Below are 23014 nucleotides of genomic sequence, written 5' to 3'. Positions count from 1 at the left end.
GGAGGCACAGATTTATCATTATCCGATCAATGTGATTGTTTAAGTTGGATACAAATCTAGAACAAATGTCCAGAGCAACTGACCCAGACACGATGTCAACAAACACTTACCCAGTCGGCAGTATAAAAGTCCTCTAAAAACATCGACATTAATGTTGAGGTGAGCTGAATGTTGCGTGAACTTGATGACCGTGACCACTTTGCACACTGACGTCAGAGATGGCAGATGTTTTTTTCATCTATGAACAGAAATAATGATAAAAAAAAAAGTGTAATGCATTGTAAAGCGCATCACATTGTCTGTTTTGGACCGGAGCCGAACTGATATGCAATTCCTTGGCACTGCTTTAGGAAGTAAAAAACTAACCCTAACGGCACATCTTTTGCAATGATAGCTCTAAATGGGAACTAAATGGGAATTTAATCATTATATCACTCCAAGCATCTGTGTCTCCATTATGATAAATTAAAAATTGTTTTCATATTGGCAAATATCACAACATACACACTGGTACTGACATTTCTGAGTTGGCCAATAATGGCTGATAATATATCTATCTATCTATATATCTATTTTTCCCCACTTTCCTTGTTTTTTTCTTTTTTCGTTTTGAACATATATTTGCTGAAAATTGTTTTTTCCCCATTGTAAGCATTTTCACAGCTCTCTAGGTCCTCCATATGTTTTGACCAGTTTGACTTTGGAGCCCAGGTAATGTACTTGGAAACACATGGGAATGTTACCTAACGCATTTCCCCCCCCCCACCTCTTGTTTTGATCGCCTGGGAACATTACAAGCTGGTGTTACATGTCAGCAGTAGATGCTAGCTAGACAGAAACCTTTATTTCTGCTGGCCTAATATCGTTTGATCACTGTGCCAGAAACATGGCTTTGGCTGATACATCCTGGGGGCGCCAGACTGGACAGACGTTATGTAAGCTTTGGTATGACAAAAATGGATTCCTTTTAGTGTTTGAACATGGCAACTCAGTCAAAATATGAGTTGTGTAATAGTGATTCTACTCTTTGTTAGGCTGCTTGGAGTTGAAAATGTTACTTATATCCGTCTATAATCAATAGTTAGATTTTTGTAAATTAAAAGAAACTAAAAAAAGAATTTAAGACAGTCGGAAAAAAAAAATTTCATTTCACATTTTTATTGTTCATCATAATGAAACAGCATCACTGATACAAAAAACATCCCCTTTGTTTGGGTAAAATTACAAATCTGAATGTTCAGCCTGATCCACAGGAAGCAGAGTCATTGTGATCAGCAGAAACATTGAGCAAGTGCTTCTCCGCGGCTGAGGGTCATACAAAAATAAGGCAGGTGGTTTCTGCACAACTCCTTTTCTAAACACTGTCAAAATGAGCTGGGAACTGGTTTTTACACATCCACAGGACGACTTCTCATCTGGGCCAGCACGATATGCAAACAGCATTGCACAGCTCGGCTCAATCATGCAAAAGGTGAAGAGATGTGACGTTATCTAGAAGTGACAACAAGAATTCATCCAGACTGAATACCTGAGATACTACGTTGGGTCGAGGTGTTGGTGTTGAGCAGAATAAGCCACTGATGGCTGGAGGCTCACAGCCAAAAATAAAAAGTTACAGCCAAACATTCAACAAAAAATTTAGATAGCGTAGGCCAGATTTTCAACTTGAGAACAATCCATTATTGAACATTCATAACGAGCACTGAAGGGGCTGCGTGGACCCTTCGCTCACAAAGCTCACTGACTTTAATCAGGCCGTGGAAAGCTTCAGTTCAAGTAATGTCATGGAATTAAAACCTTGATGAAACTGGGTTTAAAAAAAAAAAAAAAAAAAAGTTTTTTCTATGACAGCAGTGATATAAATTATAAGCCACGGTGAGGTGTGAACTACAGCTGTGTACGATTGTCCTGGTAGAGCTTCAAAACTGGCAAGCATGGAAGGGTTCTTGTGCAGTTTTAAGACAGCAGCACATTAGCATAGGTGTAGAGCTACATGTTAGCACAGGGGTACAGTAACCCCTTAGCATAGGTAACTACAGCTTGGTATAGGTGCACAGCTACACGTTAGCATAAGTGGACAGCTACACGTTAGCACAGGGGTACAGTAACCCCTTAGCATAGGTAACTACAGCTTGGTATAGGTGTACAGCTACACGTTAGCATAAGTGGACAGCTACACGTTAGCACAGGGGTACAGTAACCTCTTAGCATAGGTAACTACAGCTTGGTATAGGTGTACAGCTACACGTTAGCATAAGTGGACAGCTACACGTTAGCACAGGGGTACAGTAACCCCTTAGCATAGGTAACTACAGCTTGGTATAGGTGTACAGCTACACGTTGGTTTAACTGTACAGTTATGCGTTAGCATAAGGGTTATGCCGTGCCATAAATAGCATTAGAGCCATGAGCTCTTTTAACAAATTATCAGGATCCTTCCTGTAGTGTGGTCATGAAATACTTAGGATGATCTCGTACTGCCTCTGTCAAGCGTTACAGCACTGTTTTTGAAAACACATTCGACATCAATACTGCTTACTTGTGGCTTTGATTTACGACCCAGCATCGGTCAGCATGAGCCAGTAAGCTACAGAAATGCGTTGCCTTGTTTCTGAGACTTTTGGGGAAAAAAAACAAAAAAAAAGTGTTTTGAAGTAGGCCGTTGATGAAAACATCCTGATATGACAGGTTAGACATAAAACCATGAAAATGGATATATAGAGACCAAAATTTCTACAAATATACAAGCTTCAAATAAAGGAAACAAACCTACTGTCATACAGCAAGAAAAAAAAAAAAAAGATCTAACACGTTATATATTTATATATTTACTAAAACGAACACTGGATTGCAGAGGACTTGTAAGCCAAGAACCCCCCCTAACAACCCAGTCACAGACAATGAGTGTCAGTGTACCATAAAATAAAGATTATTTACAGAGCATATACAATTGGCCAAAAAGACCACGTTTGTAATCCAAAAACACGAACATTATGCACTATTTCATTTGAAATATCTATTTGTTTCATGTACATAGATCCACAAAGGATCTATTAATGTTGTCAACTTTGGCTGGATATGTTCGTGACACGTAACAGCATCGGAGAAGAGGTGAGATGAGGTTAGGCTGGTGATGGCGTTTATTTTACCGAAGGCACCGGTATCAGAAGCCAGTTATAAAATGTGAATATACCAAAGGCACGATTTTAAAAGTAAAACCGTTGAAGTTCTTATCTGATAACTCATCGAGTGAAGACCGGACAGTTTCAATCCTGGTCTTGTCAACAAAACAGATTATGGGGCCAATGTTTTTAGCTCCAAAATCTACCTGAATTTGACTTGTCCATTTTCAACACAGACTTTTTTCAGGTTTTTAGTAGATTAAATAAAAAGCACAAATCATCACCTTGTTTGAAAAAACAAAAAAAAAGGGTCACGTCCTAGCTTAATTTGAAGCTAGCGCGGTTAGCTAAGCCTGTTGTTAAGACTGAGAGCGAGGGAAAACAGCATGCCTGGCTCGGTCTAAGTTAAAAGAGACCATCTAGCTCCTCTCAAGACTTGTAATTTAAACTTATTTCATTAATTGAATTTGAGAACAAAAAGGAAACACTGACTCTGTGAACAAACAACTGTGGTTTTCAGTGAATTAGCTAGCTCTTTTTCCTTGGCTTCCTGTCTTTTGGCCTGCTGGCTGTAACGTTAGCTTAATATGTCGCACCAAAACATAATGTATCGATCTTTTCATCAAACTCCCATGAAGACAGCACGTTTCGAAAAATATCAAACTATTTTTTTTTAAGCAAAATAGGGCCTGATAACATTCTGACTTTACATTTAAATCACATTTTGAGATACCGGGGGTTTCATGGCACGACTTTCACATTCCAGTACGGTCTTGGCACCTTGCCTACATATTTTATATCAGCTTCTTCACGTTTTATTCTATTGATTGCATTTAATTCACTTTTTTATTGACCAATTGTACTTTTCAGCGTTATTAAAAAAAAAACCCAAAACAAAACAAAACAACCTGTGGTTTTGTGTACCTTTCAGTCCAGCCCTTTTAATGCCTAATAAATTATTCCAGCAAGGTGTAGATACCGAGTGTTGGAAATGACCTTCAACCTCATGCAACTTGGAGAGCCGTATGAGGCCGAGTAAGATTATGTACATCATGCATTTTTTTTTGTTTTTTTCAGTAGACACACTAAATTATGTACATTGATGCCCGGCGTGTTCTGATCCCTCTGCGACAGTAATACTGAAAGCATCCCCTTGCTTCGTGCACACAGCCAGGGTAACAACAGCCGGCGAGGAAGCCCCAGCATGAACCGGACCCACTAAATCCGTATGTGCATGTAGACTTTGGCAACGCTTCTGATAGTTAATGTGTAGCAGAGCAGCAAAATAAAACAAACATAAGAATAAAAGTTCTACGTGATTGACGTTGTTTTAAGATGAAGCGACTGCTTGATTAATTTTGGGAATTTCCCGTAAACGGTTGCTTGAATGCACAGGCACAGGGGTTTATTTTGTCTACGTGTGTGTTGTGTGTGTATGTGTGTGTGTGTGCACTCTGAACACAAAGTGAAATGCCAGATGCTAGAAGGGCTCCTTGGTTCGAGGAGGAGGAAACGCTCAACCTCCAAATGTCTTCTTCAAGTGCAGAGGACCGAGGGACTCGTATCGTCTTTCCAGCCCTGCAAGTCACAGTCCACAGATCTGCTCCGGGTGTGTTTGTTCTGTCTCTCGGAGAGCTGGGAAGGACAACGACGATGACAATGATGGCGAGGATGACGATGGTGATCATTTCAGGCTGTCGTGGTGGCACGTCGAACAACGGTCTGCTTCCCCCTCTCCAGGTTTTCGATTGTGTCGTTCGTATTGTGTCACATCCGTAACTTTACAGCAACAAAAATAAGACAAAAAATGAAACAGAGCGAAAAACAAAAAAAAACCCCTCCCTCCAGATATTCTCTCTGGGAGGAAAGAATGAAGATTTCTTAACCTGGTGCAGCACCTGATGTCTATACGTTGCGGTTTTATGAGCAGTGTTTAAAATCTGATGAAGGGAAAGGGGACTGCTGACGAGTGTTGCTCCCCGTTTGTGGGACCAGACGATGAAAACCAGAAACAGAAGCGGTGCGGTGGTTTTGCCGCACCCTTCAAATGCAAAAAAAAACAACAACAAAGAAAAAACACAAGGCGAGAGGCGGGGGGGCTTAGTGACCCTCGCCGGAGCCTGAGGGGTTGTGGATCCAGTCGAGGACGATGAGTGACAAGCTGCCAATCATGAAGACGATTCCCACGACTAGGAAGATGGTCGCCTGAAGAGAGAGGGAGACAGAGGAGGGATTAAATGATGCTGAACGTGTGATGACACACAGCGGGGGGGGGGGGGTCTGAAGGTTCTCACCAGTCACGTTTCAGAGTGTTATTCCCCTCCCCTTCCCTCAATCCCCCTCACTGGGGGGACAGAGTGAGAAAAACGATACAGTGAGAACGAACACTTACCCCGATCTTCTGCGGGGAGCGGAACGGCACAGATTTGACCAGGCGGATGTAAAAGGCGGCAGGTAGGATGAAGATGAGCATGGTGGCTGCAGATGAACCTGTGATCGCAGCCAGGAAGACACAACGCTGAGTCACTTAATCGGACTTAATCACTTTCTTTGCACTTAGACGCTTCGGCGCGTGTTTATCAAGTGTTCCAGGATCAGTCGTGGAAATTGTGGCAGATTTAAGTAGTCGTAGATTTAAGACAGTTGCAGTTTTAAATATCTAAATGGTGCAATTTCCTACACTGACATTAAGCTGTACCATATTTGCATAGTATGTTAATATTGGTGGAGCTGCAACGATTAATTGATCACCTGATTAGCTGATCAAAAGGAAGTTAAGTCTATCTTTTCAAGCTAGAATATCAAACATTCAAAACCTACAAATCCATTGAACATCATAAAAATTACCCACAGATTAACTGAGATGGAAACCTTTTTTAAGCTGAGGCCCGTCAAAGCTGACACTTGAAAACTTGAGCTGAAACTTTGCTCAACTGTATGACATCACATTCAGTGGTTGTAACACCAATGCGGTGCAAACACTGTGCTGCATTTCGCAGCCTGCAGCATCTCAGATATCTAAGCCTGCTTTCAGCACCTATGAATAGATGCATTTTCACTCAGGATGCACAGTTTTTGCAGTGTTTTTCCTGTTGTGGTCGCAAAGGCCTTTCAAGCTCAAAATTCGTTCTGTCTTTTGCCAAAATAGTTTGTTTACATCTCATTTTTCACTAATGATCTTCTCCCCTCCCACAGATTGATTCACACATGCCTTTGCCGTTACGCCATCTCTGTCTCTCTCTTGGCAACTCCCAACAGTTAAAAAGTTCTCTGGAGATCTCCTAAATATTGGCCTGGATGAGAGTCATTTCCTGGATATGAGAAATCTGATGAAAGTAGGACGAAAACTGAATCACTCGGAAAAATGTTTTGGCCTCTTTAGGCGAATTTCCCACCCAAACTTGATAAACTGGGCGTCTATTTCACTTGCTGTCGGTAGGAAGCAGGACGCCATTACCCATTTCCCTTTTTGACCATCTAAGAGAGATGACTATTTTGACCTTTGAGATGTTGCTTGTGCAAGGCAGTGCAGCGGCTGAAAATCAGGCAGAGATGTCCCGCATGTGTGCACCTTCCAAGTATTCGTGTGAGTAAAAAACGTGAGCGTTTGGATCCGGCGGTCGCCAACCGCTCACGCGACCGCACAGCTGACCCGACACGTTAAGCTGCTGTACTTCCCAACGTCTTTACTTAATAAAATGACCCCTGAACTCAAGGTGTTAACCATTTTTCCGTGTGGTGGGCTCTTTATGTTCCACATCGAAACCCTTATGTAAGCCTTTCTGACATTTCAGTTTCATTTTCAATTAAAAATTGAACTGTTTCCTGCTTATCAAAGCGTTTTCGGGGGGGCCGGACTCACCGATGAAGCCGAAGATGTCTCTGATGGTGGGTACGAAGATGACCAGCATGTTGTTGAAGGCCAGGATGGCGGCGGCGATCAGCATGTGGCGGGTCCAGCTGAACTCTCGGCCGCTGAACAGCAGCGTGGTGATGGAGGAGCGGATCTGGGAGGGGGGGAAACGCAAGGCTTCATGTTTTTATTCATGTTATAACAACCTCTTACAACTTCACCGTCAGCCGACAGAGACCAGTTTTGTTTGAACGTAACAACGCATTACAGGCTGTAACAAATCAGGTGCCACTGGTGTTACTCCTCTGTGTACAATCTGTCTCCACAAAAGAGCCAAATCACTAACAACCACAGTCTGCACGTCTGCTGGCCTTTCCCCGAGGCTGATTACAATACTTGGCCACAGACTGAAGTGTGTCAAGGCCTACAAGGCTACTGTGTGTGTGTGTGTGTGTGTGTGTGTGTGAGAGAGAGAGGGAGAGGGAGAAACAGAAAAAAGAGCCAGTAGATCCCAGCTAAGACGCCCGGTGCTGCTGAGCCACAGGCAGCCTGGTTCAAGCCTCCAGTGGGTGAAAGGTCGCATGGATCAGGTGAAGCCCAAGGCACCGTCGGCTCGCAGGCCACACGGGGAAAGGTTGCAAGGGTGGTGGTGGGGGGGCGCTTAAGCGGCGCCCATTCAAAAAGGCAAGGGGGATTATCTCCCGCAGCGCAATGGAACCCTGGGATTGCATCAGCCAGTAGTGAGAGCAGGGCGGGCTCGCCTGCAGGGGGGGGAGGTGTGTTTAAACACAAAGCTATCACTTGCAGTTGACTTTTTTTTCTCCTCTCTGCCAGCTTCTCTTCCTTCCTCTCTAACTTGCTCGTCTGATATTCAAGCAAATGAGGCCACCCGTCGTCTTGACAACACATTTAATTACAGCTGCGGCTGACAGAGAATGTACGACGGACGAGCGGCTGCAGAGAAAGTCGCTTCTGAAAGTCGCTTTTTTTTTTCCCTCTCTCTCTCAAGAGCCACTGCTGGCACGACACCACAGGCCTCCTTCGGATCCTTTTATGTTTGACTTTAAGCACAAGATTTATATCCAGTTAGCATGGCACAGTGGAAAAAAGAAGAAGAAGAAGAGGAAGAAAAAAAAAAAATCACATTAACTGGATTTTCTGCGCTGTCAGACTGAACCAAGTGACCTCCATCAGGACGGTCAGCAGGCGGCGGGATGACGCCGGCGCTTCACTGCTCGCTGCCAAAAGAGTGTCACCGCTGGAGACAGAACTCATTTCTTATTCCAGATAATGACAAAAAAAATGTAACCGCATCTCTCGGTTAGGTTTTACAACCGATGTCCCCCCCCCCCCCCCGTCTCGCCCTCCTGCCAGCTGTTGCATAATTAGGCCGGCTTGGAAAACTAGAGCCCGGATGCGGCATTTCTCTCCAGGGCTCCAAAGTATTCAGCACCCGCCTGTTACCTGGGGTGAAGCCTTTGGAGTTCACCGTGTGATATTTGCACACTATTTACTCCCTAGTCTTTACCTGTCAGAGGCTTCACACACACACATGCACACAGAGGATATGTTGATTGGACTAGTTGTAGGCAGCCGGATTGGCCCGGTCACATCTGGGTTCAGCCGGTTAGCAACAAACCAGGAGCACAGCTACCTAAGTGACTTCAGCAAAAATGTTTTCCATCCTGGAAGCAGATGAACCGCGTACACTTCAGCCCATCGACTGCAAACAAGGCTTGTGTTTTCTCCGTTCAAGTCAGGTATTGTGCGCGAATGGTTCGGGACTGTGTTCACTGGAGAGAGGCCACAGCAGACACATCGGGCGAGAGCTGTTAAATGTGAGTGTTGCCCTGCCGAAACTGTCACTTCTACACAGGGCCACTGTTTTTGCTTTCACAGCCACGCGTTGCACAGATGCTGAACATGAACTGAAACTTCATGCGGCAAGGTAAAAGTCCCCTCTCAAGTAGAAATATCAACAGGAAAGCCATAACAGAGAGAGAGAGAGAGAGAGAGAGAGAGAGAGAGATACTCTCTGACCACAAACCGTAGAGCAAGGCACCATACGTTTCATGAAATGCGCTTCGCATACAAACTCTAGAGAAAGACTGTTTTTTAGAGGATTAGTATGAAACGTCTTTTGGGTTGCCAGGTTGTGAAAAATCTATCTCAGACCTTGAGGAAAAGAGCTGCAGTGCATCTGGACCAAAATGATTTAACAAAGTACTGATTTACATTTATGACTCGAGACTTAATGGATTGTTATGAACACATGTTACTGATGACTAACCAACAACTATTTCTGCAGACCTGTTAGGAAGTGACTCACGACCCTTAATTAATGGCTTTATAAAGACATGAAACTTCAGAAGTGATCATATATAAAATTAGACTCATGAATATGAATGAGGAGGAGAGACAACAAGCATAAACAGGATTGTACATAACCTGGCAACCCAAAGTTTTTTCTACCACTGGCTATAAGCTAGCTGTCATTTTGTTCTACTACAACGGACCTGTAACATGTGAGTAAAAGTTATATTAACCATTAATAGGAAGTGACAAGAAAAAATGTTTTATTGTCCAAATGTTATTCAAAGGGTTTAAGATAACTACGGACACTTTAGCTAACAAATACATATCACAAAAACACATAGCCTATTGCTGATAGCATGCAAGCTTATTGTTACATGCTAATTGCCAGCTAGCTTAAATGTTATTGTTTAAAATGGTGATGTAACTGGTGATGGTGATGCACTACTTTTCCTTTCTCACTTCAGTCACCTTCGTTCACATTTAGTCACTTTTCTCACTCTCTTCTTGGACAAAAAATAAGTAAATAAATAAAAAAAATAGTGTCCAAATGTCAGTCACAAGCTTGAATATACAGCACAAAAACAGTATACAGTGGGTTGAAAAATTGTCTCTTGCTAATTGCATGTGAGCTAATTGTTACAAGCTAAGAGCTAACTAGAGAAATACCATTGCATTACTGTGTTTTTGTTCTGTGTAAGCTAAAAAAAACAAAGACAGTCAACTACTTTTTTTTTCTAATTCAAAAGACAATGATGGAAAATGTTTCGAGGGATTAATTAACAGACCTACAAATATTCTTCACTTTGGTTGTTGAGGTGTAACAGAACCGGATTCAAAACTTGTTCAGTAAGGTGAAGCCATTTCTTGGCAAATGAGACTTCAGAGACAAAGCACTCAAGCCAGTTCCACATAAATAAAGGTGTGAATTAAAGACAGCGTGATGTTGAGACGTCAGGGTGGCGCCGGTGCCGTTCATGGGCTCGTTCGCGGACCTCTCCCATGGTTTGGACCTCCACCTGGAGCCTGGGAACTGGGGCATGTTTGACTCCACATAAACCCTTTCATTATATCCTGGATCCCGGCAAAGCCCTTTGTGATCTGGCCTCTGCTAACATCTATCACGTCTTCACGTGACTGCACACACTCATGCGCATACACACTTGCATGCCTAAACACATATCTCCGAATCCCACACACACCCACACACGCAGACACACATTCTCTCCTCCCTCGTTGTAGTGCTTCCCCGCCGGAGCCGAGGACAGTCGCAGACAAAGCTATTGTTAATCTCTCGCTGAAGGTCGGCCCTGTCCCCCCCCCCCCGCCCCCCACCCCCCGCAAAAATTAAGGTCAGGAGGATTCAAGGCGAGATCCTCAAATGTCAAACGGAAACTTGGCGCGGCTAAGTAGCTCTTTTAATCTGATGCCTTACATGCGTCCAAGTTCAAGTCAAACTGTCGGCCATGTTGGAGTACACGTTTGATTCACTGCGAGAACAGTGATCAGTTAATTGGACATTAACTGTGCTCAAATGCTCGTATCCCATCAGAAATTCATGCACACATCAGCTAAGTCGGCCTCTGACAGCAACTGGTGCTCGTCTGTGAAAAAAAACAAAAACAAAACGTCTTCACTGATTCACCGGCGTGTGAAGCAGGCGGTGACTCGCATCTTCGAGGAATCCGTGCAGGTACGCGCAGGATGAGACCGGTTTTCTGTACAACCTCATAAAAGGAATTCGCCTGACATTTCCTGCCACACGGGACCGCAGTGGAATCTGAACCCCTAACCCCGTCCGCGTTCCCGCCTTGCTCTTTTCACCGGGCCGCATTTCATCGCAGCTGCCCGCGGCGTCCCGTTTCAGTCCCGTGCTCCTCTGTGCCTATCAAATTTTGATCCCCTCTGTTGTCTCAGTTATCCTCGCTCTCGCTTTTCTCCGCGTGCGTCATGTGAATAACAAAGCGTTTGCCAGAAGAAAACCGAAACATGTGAAAGCAACACAACTGCATATTATTAGGACATGCTCTTTCTGTGAGAAGTGACAAACTGGTCAACTGTCAGAAAACTGATTGAATCACAAGCTTTTCCATCGATACAGTACACATGGTAGCACGTCCTGAGCAGCAGCTTGTTCGCAGTAAGGAGGATGATGGCGTAAGAGATGAGGAGATGTTCCACTGTAACAATATGTCTCTGACAGGCTGCCAGCTAGCAGTTATCTAACACACAAACAGTTCACTCTTCTTTGCTAGTGTGTGTTAGGAGTAATAACTGCTGCAAAGCAGGTGTTTTCACCTGCGTCTGCTTGTTTGTTGGTTTGTCAGCAGGATTACATAAAAACTACTGGGCCGATATCCACGGAGCTTGGATGGAAGATGGGTCTTGGCCCAGAATAGACCCCATTCATTTTAAAGATCCGGATAAAAGGGACAGATTTGTCTCAAGTTCTTTATCATTGTGATGCCCCCAATATGGCATTTTCTTAGAATTCGAAAAGGGAGGGGGTGAAAGAAAAAAAAGGCTATGACTTTGTCCGTTTGATTTACTGCAAAAGTATCGTCTGATAAAAAAAAAGTCCTGTATCTTGCCAATAAATCCTACACAATGGACCTTTAAAAGTGCACTATGTGGTTCTGGAAAAAAGAAATTTTAATCCATCTTTGTTTTTCCTCTGAGAAGAGCTTTATTATTCAGTCATCGAAAACAATCATTTCTGACTTTGCATCATTACCTCAAAACTACACAGTGCCTCTTTAAAGTGAAGTGAAGCCATGTTTACAGGGACATAAATCAGTGATTTCTTACTCTCTCTCACATTTTGCTAAAAATCCAATCTCCAGTTAATCCCAGATGGGATTCAGGTGTTTTCTCACGGCCACCATCATCCGGTCATGAGACAGCTTCTCACCGTCTCTGACGCAGATGCAGACTTCTGAGCATTTTCAATCGTTAAACCCGCTGTACGCAGGGATCACGTAATACTGCTGCAGCCGAGACTACGCCGGCTTCAAATGTTTCACTACGCCGGGCCGAACAATGCTGGCATAATGACGCCCCGCTGATACCACGATGGCACTCCAGAGCCGAGCCAGCCAGTGTAACAGTGTGTGTGTCCCACCTACTATCTCACTCTCTTTACACAGTCGATTCAGCTCTGTTTAAAGGCACAACAGTAACTCCTTGTCTGTACCTTTCATAAAGACCGGCCGAGTGGAGTAACGGCGCAACATTAGCGACTCGAACAGGCAGTGTGAGCCTTCCAACACAACACATTTCAAGGATCTGTGCACAACACAACCTGATAAAAGGTTTGTGTCTCTGTCTCCCTCCTCTGCCAGCCCACCCTACCCTACCCTACCCTGCCCTGCCCTACCCCCCCTTTAGTCTCGCTGGCTCCGCCTCTCTGTCTCCCCTGATGGCAGCGGTCAGGGTGAGGGTTTTTCCACTGTCCGCTCTGAGGCTGTAAACTTCCACTGCAGAGAGAGGGGGATCCTCTCTCACATTCCCCTCAGCAGAAAAAAAAAAAAAAAAACAGCAGTGGATGCCGAGAGGGAGGGGGGGCGGGTGCGTGTGTGTGTGTGTGTGTTTGGGTGTGGGTGTGTGTTAATCAGTGCAATATGGGGGAGAACATCCAGTTTGACAATGCAAGCGTCAGCTAAATGACTAAAATTATGACAGAATGTGATGTCACCTTTGACCCCTGATGGTGTGTGTATGTGTGAGACAGTGGATATATAAGAGCGCAGATAAGTGTGTACATTTATATTCTGTGACTATGCGTAAATGTGTGTGTGTGTGTGTGTGTGTGTGTGTGTGCTGTGTCAAGCTGCGTATTTCCTTGGCATGCAGTCACTGCTGCATCATTCTCTGTCAGCAACTTTCCCATGACCGGATAGCAACTGATCTGCTGCCCCCTTGTGGCCGCCGCCTGTACCCGCAGCCGCCTCAGAAATGATTCACAAATCAGCAGCTGCTGGTCTTTACATGACATAAACTTTGTGTAAGTTCATGTGTGCGCGTGTGTGTGTGTGTGTGCATGAACGCTAAAACGGGGCATGTAAGCTCCTCTGGCTGGCGGCCATTTTTGTTCCCCCTAGTGTCAGCCAAGGGCCAAGCTAAAATTAGCGCATGAACATATATGGACGGGGTGAGAAGGCAAGAGGAGTGTGCGTGTGTGTGAATGAATGTGACCGGGGCGACGCCACACGCGGGCCGACCTCTGACCCCATCTTGAGAGAAAAGGGAGAAACGGACATAAAAATAAGCCAAAGAGGGGCGTTCACTGCCAATAATCTAAAGTGCGTCTGAGTGCAACTGTGTGTGTTTGTTGCCATAATTAAAAGGTGTGGCCGTTTACGACCTCAGCCTGTGCGCGCTGGGATTTTTGCGATGACGACACGAGCGGGGTGCCAAAGCGAACAGTGTGTTCTTTTTTCGAACAAACTGCCAGGAAAAAAACAGCTGCGTCCAGAAAACGTCCCCCCCCCCTAAAAAAAAAAAGAAAAGGACTGACTCGGCAGCAAACACAAAACACGGTCTGTAAGCAGAATGACACAAAGTGGCAGTAATGTTGCACTGAGCGAAGTTTTACAAGGAGCTGGCTGCTGCTGCTGCTGCTGCTGCTGCTGCTGCTGGCCAGAGAGCACAGAGGCGGTGCGTGTTTGCCTGAAGAGCATGTTTGTGCGCTCTGACGTGAATCGAATTACGGCGGCGCTTAAATGAGGTTTAATTTAAAGGCGCTGGAAGAGATGACTCATGAAAAAAGACGGCGGTGCAGAAAGCCTCGGCATTAACCCCATCTGCTTGTCGTCAGGGAGGAACAACAAAACATGTTTGTTTTTTCGGTTTTATAAGAGACTTTGTACTTACAGGGAACAGCACGATGGGGACAGTCAGAGTGACGGCGGTGAGGACAGCCAAACGGACCAACAGCAGCATGGTGTCGAACTTGTAAACCTTGGTGAAGGTGTGGAGCAACTCTGCCTCCACGTTGTCTGTGTTGGAGGAGACACAAAGGAACATAATGTTAAAGATGTTTAACTCTGGAAAAGTGGCACAGCAGAGACGGGAAGGGTGGAATACTAGAGTCAGTACTGCAGTCAGTCTTATCTTCCAAGATCCTTCTTAAGACGATCCATGTTGGTAAGTGTTTTCCTGCGAGCTCAAAGCCCTGCCACTGTCCCCTCACAGCTAAAGTTGTCAAAACAGTCTAGATAAGGGGCCGACGCCAAAATCCTAGGCTGCTTAAGGTCTACGATGAGACGTGGCCACCGCCGCTTTAGCGCGACGCCGCTCTTACCGTAAAAGGTGAGGTAGCCGAACAGCGCCGACAGCATGTACATGATGAGCATGGTCAGGATGGACAGGTTGGAGACGTTCTGCATCTTTTTCCTGCTGCGACTGCAGAAACAACACACACAAGGGCACATTTCACTTAATCAGGGAGGGTTCCGCCACACATTCAGTACCTGCTCGGAACAATACAGACATGTTGAGATCCACCTCGGTGTTCTGAGATAGCTCTTTTTCTAGGACCAAGGTGTGTGAGTGGAAGCGTGAAAAACGAAACAATGAATTCAAGGTGTTTCTCGATTGGAATACATGCAAAAATATTTCAACGGAACAAGTGACTATTGTTTCAAGAGGGTCCCATGTATCCAACTAAAATGCTACTTTCTATGCAACTGTGTCTTGTATTGAATGGAAAAATCTGACAAAGTGACTTTACTTAAAATAATCGAGAAAGTAGACGACGTAGGTTCATACAACTGTCATTCAGTAGTCTACTAGACAGAATCGGTTTCCTGACTTTTTTAAAAGTCAACTGTGGAAATTTACGTCAGATTTAGGCTACCACACTTTGTAAGATTTGGAGTTTTCGCAGTAATTCCCGTTGCCACATTTTCACTGCATACCTGAGTGACGCATTTCTGTATTCTTTCCCCAGCTTTGTCACACCTTAAGAGCATTTTTTTGTCGCTATCAGGGAAACTGCGTCACGGGCCATTGTCACAGCACATTGGAAAACAAAAGAAAATACTTCTGCACGTCGTCAACAAAGAAATTGCCTTGTATTCATTGTTCAACGGCACTTCCTAATGCCACAAGAGACACACTGGATTGTCCCACACTCGTGCTACACTAGATATTGCCGAGATTGTAATATCATATGTTTCTAGTGTCCCTTTAAGTAATCCATATTTTGGGATGGCAGCACAAACTTGCAAAGATATCTCCAAACTTTAGCAGATAAAAGACCATCTGCGTGGGTTTCATGTTGGTGAGCCGAGGCGGTGATGGCGCTTCACTGCTTGACATAGGAGGAAGGAAGTGAACTTACTCTTTCAGCTCGCTGTAGATGGGCAGGACCTCAGGGTGGCAGACAAAGGCGAAGGCCAGGATGGGCACGGTGTATGCCGTCTGGGGAGGAAAGAACAGCAAAATTAAAGCCATAAGAATTTGGCTCTGTGTAGTACAAATCAACCATGGTGCCAGCATTCTTTGTAGTACTTTACTTGGCATCGCTATTATGTGATGGCACAAACTTTCTCAGCTTTAAATGGCCTTGTTACTTCAACTTGACAGACGCCCTAAACTTGTCAGGACATTGGCGCTGACATGTTTGTAGTTTTTGTTCTGAATCCAGCGCTGTCGTTTTTTTAGGTGGAACTGCTGGCAGGCGCTCTGACCGACCGACCTGCTCAGTCACAGACCGACGCTCATGTTGAACGTCCTGATCAGTCAGGACTTGAGGGCTGGCTCGGTGTCTCAGTGCCTTCAGGGATTCGGCAAACTTTCACTGCCAGCGTCACTCCCCAACTTCCTTACTCACTTGGACACTTTCCCTCGAGCCATAATCGCTTGAGTTGCAACTGACAAGTCCAAAATAAGTCAAAAAGAAGCAGGTAGACAGTGATCTAGTCGAAGCGGGCAAAATTACTGCTTCCGTCTTTCGACAACCTGGGTGAGTGGGTTGAAGTTAGCGCAAGCTAACCCTTTGTCGCAGTGTGGTTGTAGCGTTAAGTTCTTAGCTTGATTTATGAACACACTGGCCCAGGCCCAAATCCCTAAGCACACACACACACACACACCCAGGAATGCCAAAACACACCCTAAAAAAACCCACCTTTACCAAACATGTCTTAGCAAATACCTGACATTCAGTTTCTGTGGAATTTGTAGGTTGTACGCGGCATGTCTATGTGAAAACCAAACAGTCTTACATCGTATTTTTTGTGAATGTAGTCTGTTTACATCAATGAATACTGTGCCCCATCGTACCTGAGAGTTGAAGACGAAGTATTTCGGCGTGCACATCTCCTCGTCGTCGGGGTGAGGTGCGACGTGGATGCCGGTGGACTGATGGGCGTCGTGGCTGCCGAGGACCGCCGGGGAAACGTCGGCACGGGAGAAATCCATTTGCGCCGTCAGGTTTTGCGGGTGGTACAACCCCGACATGTCGGAGGCGTTCATGCTGAGGTTGGACGAGTGGTGGTAAAAGAAAGGGAGCGGGCAGGGCAGCTGGGTCTTCTTGTAGATCACCTGGAAAAGACATTATGGCGTCAAGAGCTGGTATTGTGACCGTTCTTCAGGTTTATTTAGGGATTTATTTTGCTAATCACGTGCTGATCCCACATTTCCTTCATAATGTACGGTTCTTTACAAGTAAACTACAGCTACAGGTTTCTAAACGGGGCACTCAGACAATGTGACACACCCTGTAACTGCCATGTGCTCAACTCTAAGGCCAAGCGAGGACGGGGCCAAATGTCATGCTAGCTCAGAAGTTCCCTTTCTACACATTAAGCCGACGTTCATTTGGAGACGCGTATCTGGCCACCAGCACGGTACGCTAAAGTCAGTGGAAAACATCTGGCTTTTTAGCCCCTTAATGCAATGAAGCTGATTTTTAGGGGCTGACTTACCACACCCAGGAAGAAGACCATGCAGGAAAGGGAGAAACCGCTGGTGTAGCCCAGGTAGCCTAAAGACAGAGAGTAAAAACATCAGTGATTTGAAAAAAAGAAACCCCAAACTTCGGCTGTGACAACAGTATCAGACACTGATTTAATGTTATGCTATATGCTATTCTTACTCTGCCCTTTTGCACCCCGTTCTGTTTTTTTTTTTTTTTTTAACATCGCCGTCAATTCGTTCTGGCGTCTATTCTCGGATGCATGTCACACTGTTGTGACCTATATCCCAAAATAGACGGACAAAAAATCTGATATGAGCGACCGCTGGGATGGGAAGCTGCCGTGCGAATAAAGCCTCTCGGGTCTGAGTGGGACGGCAACCACATCTCATGCCTGAGAACGCCACAATCATAGCTGAAGTTTTCACTCATCTAATGAAACTCGGAGCTACAGTATGGATCCTGTCTGCCTCTGTACGTCTAATTGTCTTAATTACATAATCAGGCGCAGTGGGCGGCCTTTTTTGGAGCCGAGCCAGTTGAGGGGGGCTCTGACTCTCGCATTCATAAATTACGCCTGAGCGGCGGAGCTGACTACAGGCTTAATAGCAGTGTCGCTTTACAGTAAGTCCTAATTGACAGAGCTGACTAAGAGGCTCGACGAGTGTTACATTACTTCGGGACAGCTGTGAGAGCACGGAAGCGAAAATGCCGAAACAAAACCGGCGCGGGTCACGCCTTCACCAGAAGTATTTGAATGACAGCTTTTAACATGCAGAGTCCTTACCCAGGTTTTTAAGGAGAGACAAAGGCAGGATGACTCCGATGGACACGAACACCACCAGGTAGTTCCCGTTCAGGTACCACTCGCTGCAGAGAGAGGTTAAGATGAGGTCAGAGACTGCGCTTCCACACGAAAACATTCATCTTCGAAAGCGCGAGCACTCACCCGGAGTTCTCTTCCAAAGCCAAGAAGGCTCGGATCACCTCGGGCAGCTCGTACTTCACGATGAAGAGGTAGCTGGACATGGCTGCAGGACGGGGAGGACATGCTTTAGATTCACTGAGGTTCCAAACATAGCTGCCACACGCGCACACACAGTTTTAGCAATTGTATTTAAGTGCAGAAAAAAAAGAAACATCAGAATTCTCTAATAAAGCTCTAAATGACTGCCTACCTCCAATGTTCTGCATTATTATCGATCCGAAAGCCGCCATTTTCCCCGGCCAGCCGAACGCCCTCTCTCCCAGCTTCTCATAGATGAGGGATCCTGCCACAACACGTCAAAGGAGAATGAGTCATGGACAACAAACCAGCCATCACAACATAAGCAGAGGCAACAACGACAGCAGCTGGGACACAATGTTAGACAAACAACTTTTCAAAGACTTCTGCGGCAGTCTGTGGCCGTGCAAATGTGACGCGGATAATCAATATTTTTTTTTTTGATGTTTTCCCGCCTTTCAACTAACATGAAATTAAACAGTGCACCTCGGCAGATGTCGACCAGTTAATGAAGTGCAGACCTTCCAGGCACACAATGTAGAATTTTTAATGTGCCGGCTGATACTGATATAATCTCTCTCGATCTGTATCTGCAGAGACTCTGCCCTGCCTGTAATTTTTGTTCTTGTCGGTAATGCGTTCAGGGTGGTTCTGGCCATTTGTGATTCCAGGGGAAGATAAATGTATTTGTTGAATCTTGTTCCCTGGTTGCCAAACACCAATAACTTGGATTGGCGAGCCAGCAGTTGGGATTAGTGAGTCATCATACCAAAGCGTCGGTTTCTGACAACCTGTTAATGACATTTAACCATCAGCTATCTTTCTCACTGCACATTTGAAAGGCGTGTTTACAAAAAGCAACTGACAAATCCTGCACAGTGCGCATCTAATTACACAGCCCCGAAGCCCTTTAGTAGTGCATCATGTAAGAATTGGCCAACTTAAATTCATACTTCCAACAAATGGAGACAGCATTTTACCAGAGTTCCTGCTTAATGCCGTCTTTTATACACAAATAATTGTCACTACTGTTAGCTTGTTAGCTTAATTAGCTATGCACCTAGCCAGACTACCAACTGAATGTTGTTTTACGCCACTGGAAAAACAATACACGTCGTCTTTACATCGTGTTAGTGAGTTTGATTTTTTTTTAAGTTAAATTCTTACATATTGCATCTTTAAGAAGAAGCATTATCTCCTTGTGACTTCTTGTCATAGCTAGTCGCCTCTACTTATTTCATATGAGTAACTTTTAGAGTCAAACTGTATGTATGTTTCTGTGTGATCAGCTCACGAACCCGACCTGATTCATCTTGCATTTAAGTGTCCATTTTTGTGCGCGGCGAACCTGAAGTTAACTTTAATACCAACCTCCTTCTTTGGCCGTCATGAGGAGCAGATGCACGGAGTATAAGGAGAGGATGGCCACGGCGACGAGGAGGATTCTGCGGGGAGAGAGAGAGAGAGAGAGAGAGGGTAAACAGAGGTTAGCCGGCACGCAAAATGAAAACATGTCACAGTTATTACCAGTGGGTGACAACAAGCTCTGCGCGAACAGTCGCGCTTTCCAAAGAATTTCACTTTGATGTGGCTACCTTGGCCAAGGATGTGGCAGGTGGGCGCTATTTCTGTTTCAAACATCAAGGTGGCTGTGACATACTGCAGCTGCTTAGACGTGTTGATTGTGTGTTCGAGGGGCTTGTCTCAGAGGAGGCCACATGACCTTTACACGGTTCTAACATGTGCAACATGTGCAACGTGTGCAACAGTGCAGCGTCACGTCAATGCATCCATCAGTTTTTCAATCAGGGCGACACTGGAAGGGGCTGAGACTTTGTACGGCTTCCAGCAATGTTTCCAACCAGCTCGGTCTGAGTTTTCAGGATAGAGGTGTTTTTTGTGCTGGTATGCTTTCGAGAAATCTACATGACACCTTTACGGACAGAAATTCCTTATCGTTCTCTCCCTGCAATCGTTTTCCAGTTGAGAATCCGATATTTCTGTGGTCCTTTTACAGTCTGACATCGTTGGGTCATGAGGTGGCCACGCAGCAGGGGCATGGAGGGGAGCCTGCATGGGTGGGATCGAGGGGTGTAGGGTGACGGCGGGGTGTCAGATGTTGATGTGAGTCACCCATGAATGCTGATAACGCACATGCACGGGACGAACAGAGCTTGGCGTGAGAACTGAGGACACGGGGTACAGGAGTTCAAACATTTCCATGTGGTAGAGCTGCTCTGTATTTCAGGTGGTAATGTGATCGTGATCAAGATCTTCACAGGGGCTCATTTAGTCTGAATGACCAGTCAACACTATGGTGATCCCCTGAACACACACTCCTCATCGCTACCACTGGTTGTCATTTGTGGTTTTGGGTGAAATGTCTCAAGAACTGCTGATTAAATTTGGTCCGCACACCAGGAAAACGCCTTCTTGCATCCATACGACCAAATTCTGGCAAAACGAGTGACATCAACATCAACAGCCACTGCTGTACTTTTTGTTTCAGGCTAACGATCTAACGTTAGCATGCGAATGCTCTCGATCCAAGATTGTGAACACGCTAAATGATGCCTTCTTAACAGCATCATATTAGCATAGTCATTTCCAGTGTTTTAGCATGCATTTAGCATTGAATCAACTGGGTCCACACCATCAGCGTGTTAGCATGCTGATGGAGCTGCTAGCACGGCTGCGGAATCTTTGAGCTGAAATTGCGATCATGGTGCCAATAAATCACCACAAACAGGCCGTCTTCTAAGGCTAATGGAAAATGAAACTGACAAATCATTTTGTGCATGCTTTCTATGTTTGCACATCACAACATTGTTCCTCACAGGTTCCTCCCAGTAACGTAAACCCAACCTACTTATTTGTCTGCAGGTGATGTTTACAGAACACCTCGTGCTTAACATCAAGACATTCCTGTTAGTCAAAACGGAGAGCGAGGGTGTAACTGAAACCAGTCTTTAGTCGGCTACAACTGAGCTACATCTCGATATACGAATACGAATTACGCGAACATCTCCTCTGTGGAATTGTGGAATTTGTGTAGTAACTCCCTGCCTGTCCTGTCAAGTCACTTTCTTGAAACACACCCATGCATGCACGCTGTCAGTTTCTGTGTTCTGCAGCAGGAGCACTTACGTGAAGAGCACAATGCCGGTGTTCGCCATGGCGTACGACAGGCCCAGAATGCCGCTGCCCATGATGGCGTTGCTCAGGTTGAAGACTGACATTCCAAAGGAGGCATGACCGGGATGCTGCTCGGAGAGAAAACAATGAATAAGGGGGAGATCTCTACGAGGAAAACAGATGACTAATACTGTAAAAACGTTTAAAAAAAAACTGCCTTCTGAAATATAATCAGTCTCAAATAGTTGACGGCACATTTAATTGACGGTAGTGTGATCGTTTTAAATGCTCGCAATGCACTGCAACAAGAATGGAAGGAGGAATTTGGCATTGTGCAGCAAACCGCACGCGGGTTTAACTGCATTCATAAATACTTTGCCATCCACAGGCTGTGATTCCAGGACGCACACACCCTCACCTTCCCCGACACTGTTAGATGCTAATTGTTAACAGCGTTCCCAGTAGTTATAGCGTTTTATTGACTGGACTCCTCTCCCTTAATTTCCGATTTGGCTCGTAACTGCCAGCATTTCCCAGAATATGACTGGTTCCCCCCCTCGACTGGGAAAGTGCAAAACAACATGTGGTGAATTTGCTACAGTGGCATGAGACTGACTGCACTGCAAGTACTTCTGATTTATCAACATACTATATAATACCTTCGTCTCCTAACCGTCATGTAGCAGGTCTGGGCTTTAAATAAGCCCGTTAACACCGTTAAGTGTCACATCCCCTCCACAAAACTAAACACTGAGGTCCACTTCCTGCTGCTGCATTAGATACAACCCCTGACTCTGAAAGAAGTTGGAGCTATGAGTTAATCATAAATTAAAACGGACAGCAATAATCTGCAATAAGTTAACTGTGTTAAACGACATCTGTCCTTTTTCACACAGTGTCCCAACAGTTATTTATATTCTGGATTGTAGAAATCGGCCTCTCCGGCTGCCCTGCAACAGTTTTTTATCCAACAATGGTGCAAAATGGCATTTCAAGAAAGGTGAGCTTGCAGAATATTAACACGACTTATATTACAACGGACAAAATGAGCACACACTTCTGACTGGCGGACGCGGACTACAATGGCGCTGTGACTCGATCAATTTCTTACGTATTCTTCGTGGTATTCCTCGTATTTCTTCTTCTTCATCATCCCATTTGACAGGAACTTCTGGCTTTCGGCGTCATCGTTGTCATCCAGAAATTGACTGCAAGTACAAACGAAAGAAGATCCAAATCAGCACACAAACACGATCAACAGTTTGCTTGAACATCACCTTTTAATGTAAAAATAATGGCGGTCCTGCAGAAGAAGATGTCTGGTTACGTGGTCAGTCGGCGCTGGATGTCTGAGGTCGGCTGGGTTTGCTGGGGGGCTAAATTTACCGGTCACTGTAACGTTGTCAATCAACACCTTTCTGAGCGGCCACCCTTAACCTATTACTGACCAACTGAAACACGTAAATGCAAGAGAACCTGCTAAGCTTTCGTCTGGCCAATTTACTGTTTACACCCTAACAAGGACTATGTTGCATTCACACAATTAATCTAATTAATTTAATTCAACAGGCTACTTGGATATGTCAGTTTAATGCAGGAATTTGGAGAATGTGTGTACATGCAACACCGTAACCCGGTTAGACTAAAACCCAGGTCTGTAATAAGAT

General features: G+C 45.0%; 1 protein-coding gene across 2 annotated transcripts in view; it reads right to left on the bottom strand.

Moving 5' to 3' along the window:
- Window positions 1-1138: 1138 nt before the first annotated feature.
- slc38a4 (solute carrier family 38 member 4) overlaps window positions 1139-23014 on the bottom strand; it is a 37658-nt gene continuing 15782 nt past the window's right edge. For both annotated transcript variants that reach the window (XM_037121162.1, XM_037121161.1), the window contains exons 3-16: window positions 22459-22555; window positions 21360-21475; window positions 19584-19657; window positions 18385-18477; window positions 18156-18237; window positions 17994-18076; window positions 17217-17275; window positions 16573-16833; window positions 15632-15711; window positions 14591-14691; window positions 14161-14285; window positions 6985-7129; window positions 5515-5612; window positions 1139-5327 (exon numbers count right to left, since the gene is read on the bottom strand). In XM_037121162.1, the coding sequence (XP_036977057.1) occupies window positions 5223-5327; window positions 5515-5612; window positions 6985-7129; window positions 14161-14285; window positions 14591-14691; window positions 15632-15711; window positions 16573-16833; window positions 17217-17275; window positions 17994-18076; window positions 18156-18237; window positions 18385-18477; window positions 19584-19657; window positions 21360-21475; window positions 22459-22555 (1519 nt within the window). In that variant the 3' untranslated portion in view covers window positions 1139-5222. The remainder of the gene's footprint in view (window positions 5328-5514; window positions 5613-6984; window positions 7130-14160; window positions 14286-14590; window positions 14692-15631; window positions 15712-16572; window positions 16834-17216; window positions 17276-17993; window positions 18077-18155; window positions 18238-18384; window positions 18478-19583; window positions 19658-21359; window positions 21476-22458; window positions 22556-23014) is intronic.

Source organism: Acanthopagrus latus, chromosome 14 (genome assembly GCF_904848185.1).
Source record: "Acanthopagrus latus isolate v.2019 chromosome 14, fAcaLat1.1, whole genome shotgun sequence".
Lineage (NCBI taxonomy): Eukaryota > Metazoa > Chordata > Actinopteri > Spariformes > Sparidae > Acanthopagrus > Acanthopagrus latus.
Note: the sequence above shows the minus strand (reverse complement) of the source record. Positions and strands in the feature narration are given on the sequence as shown.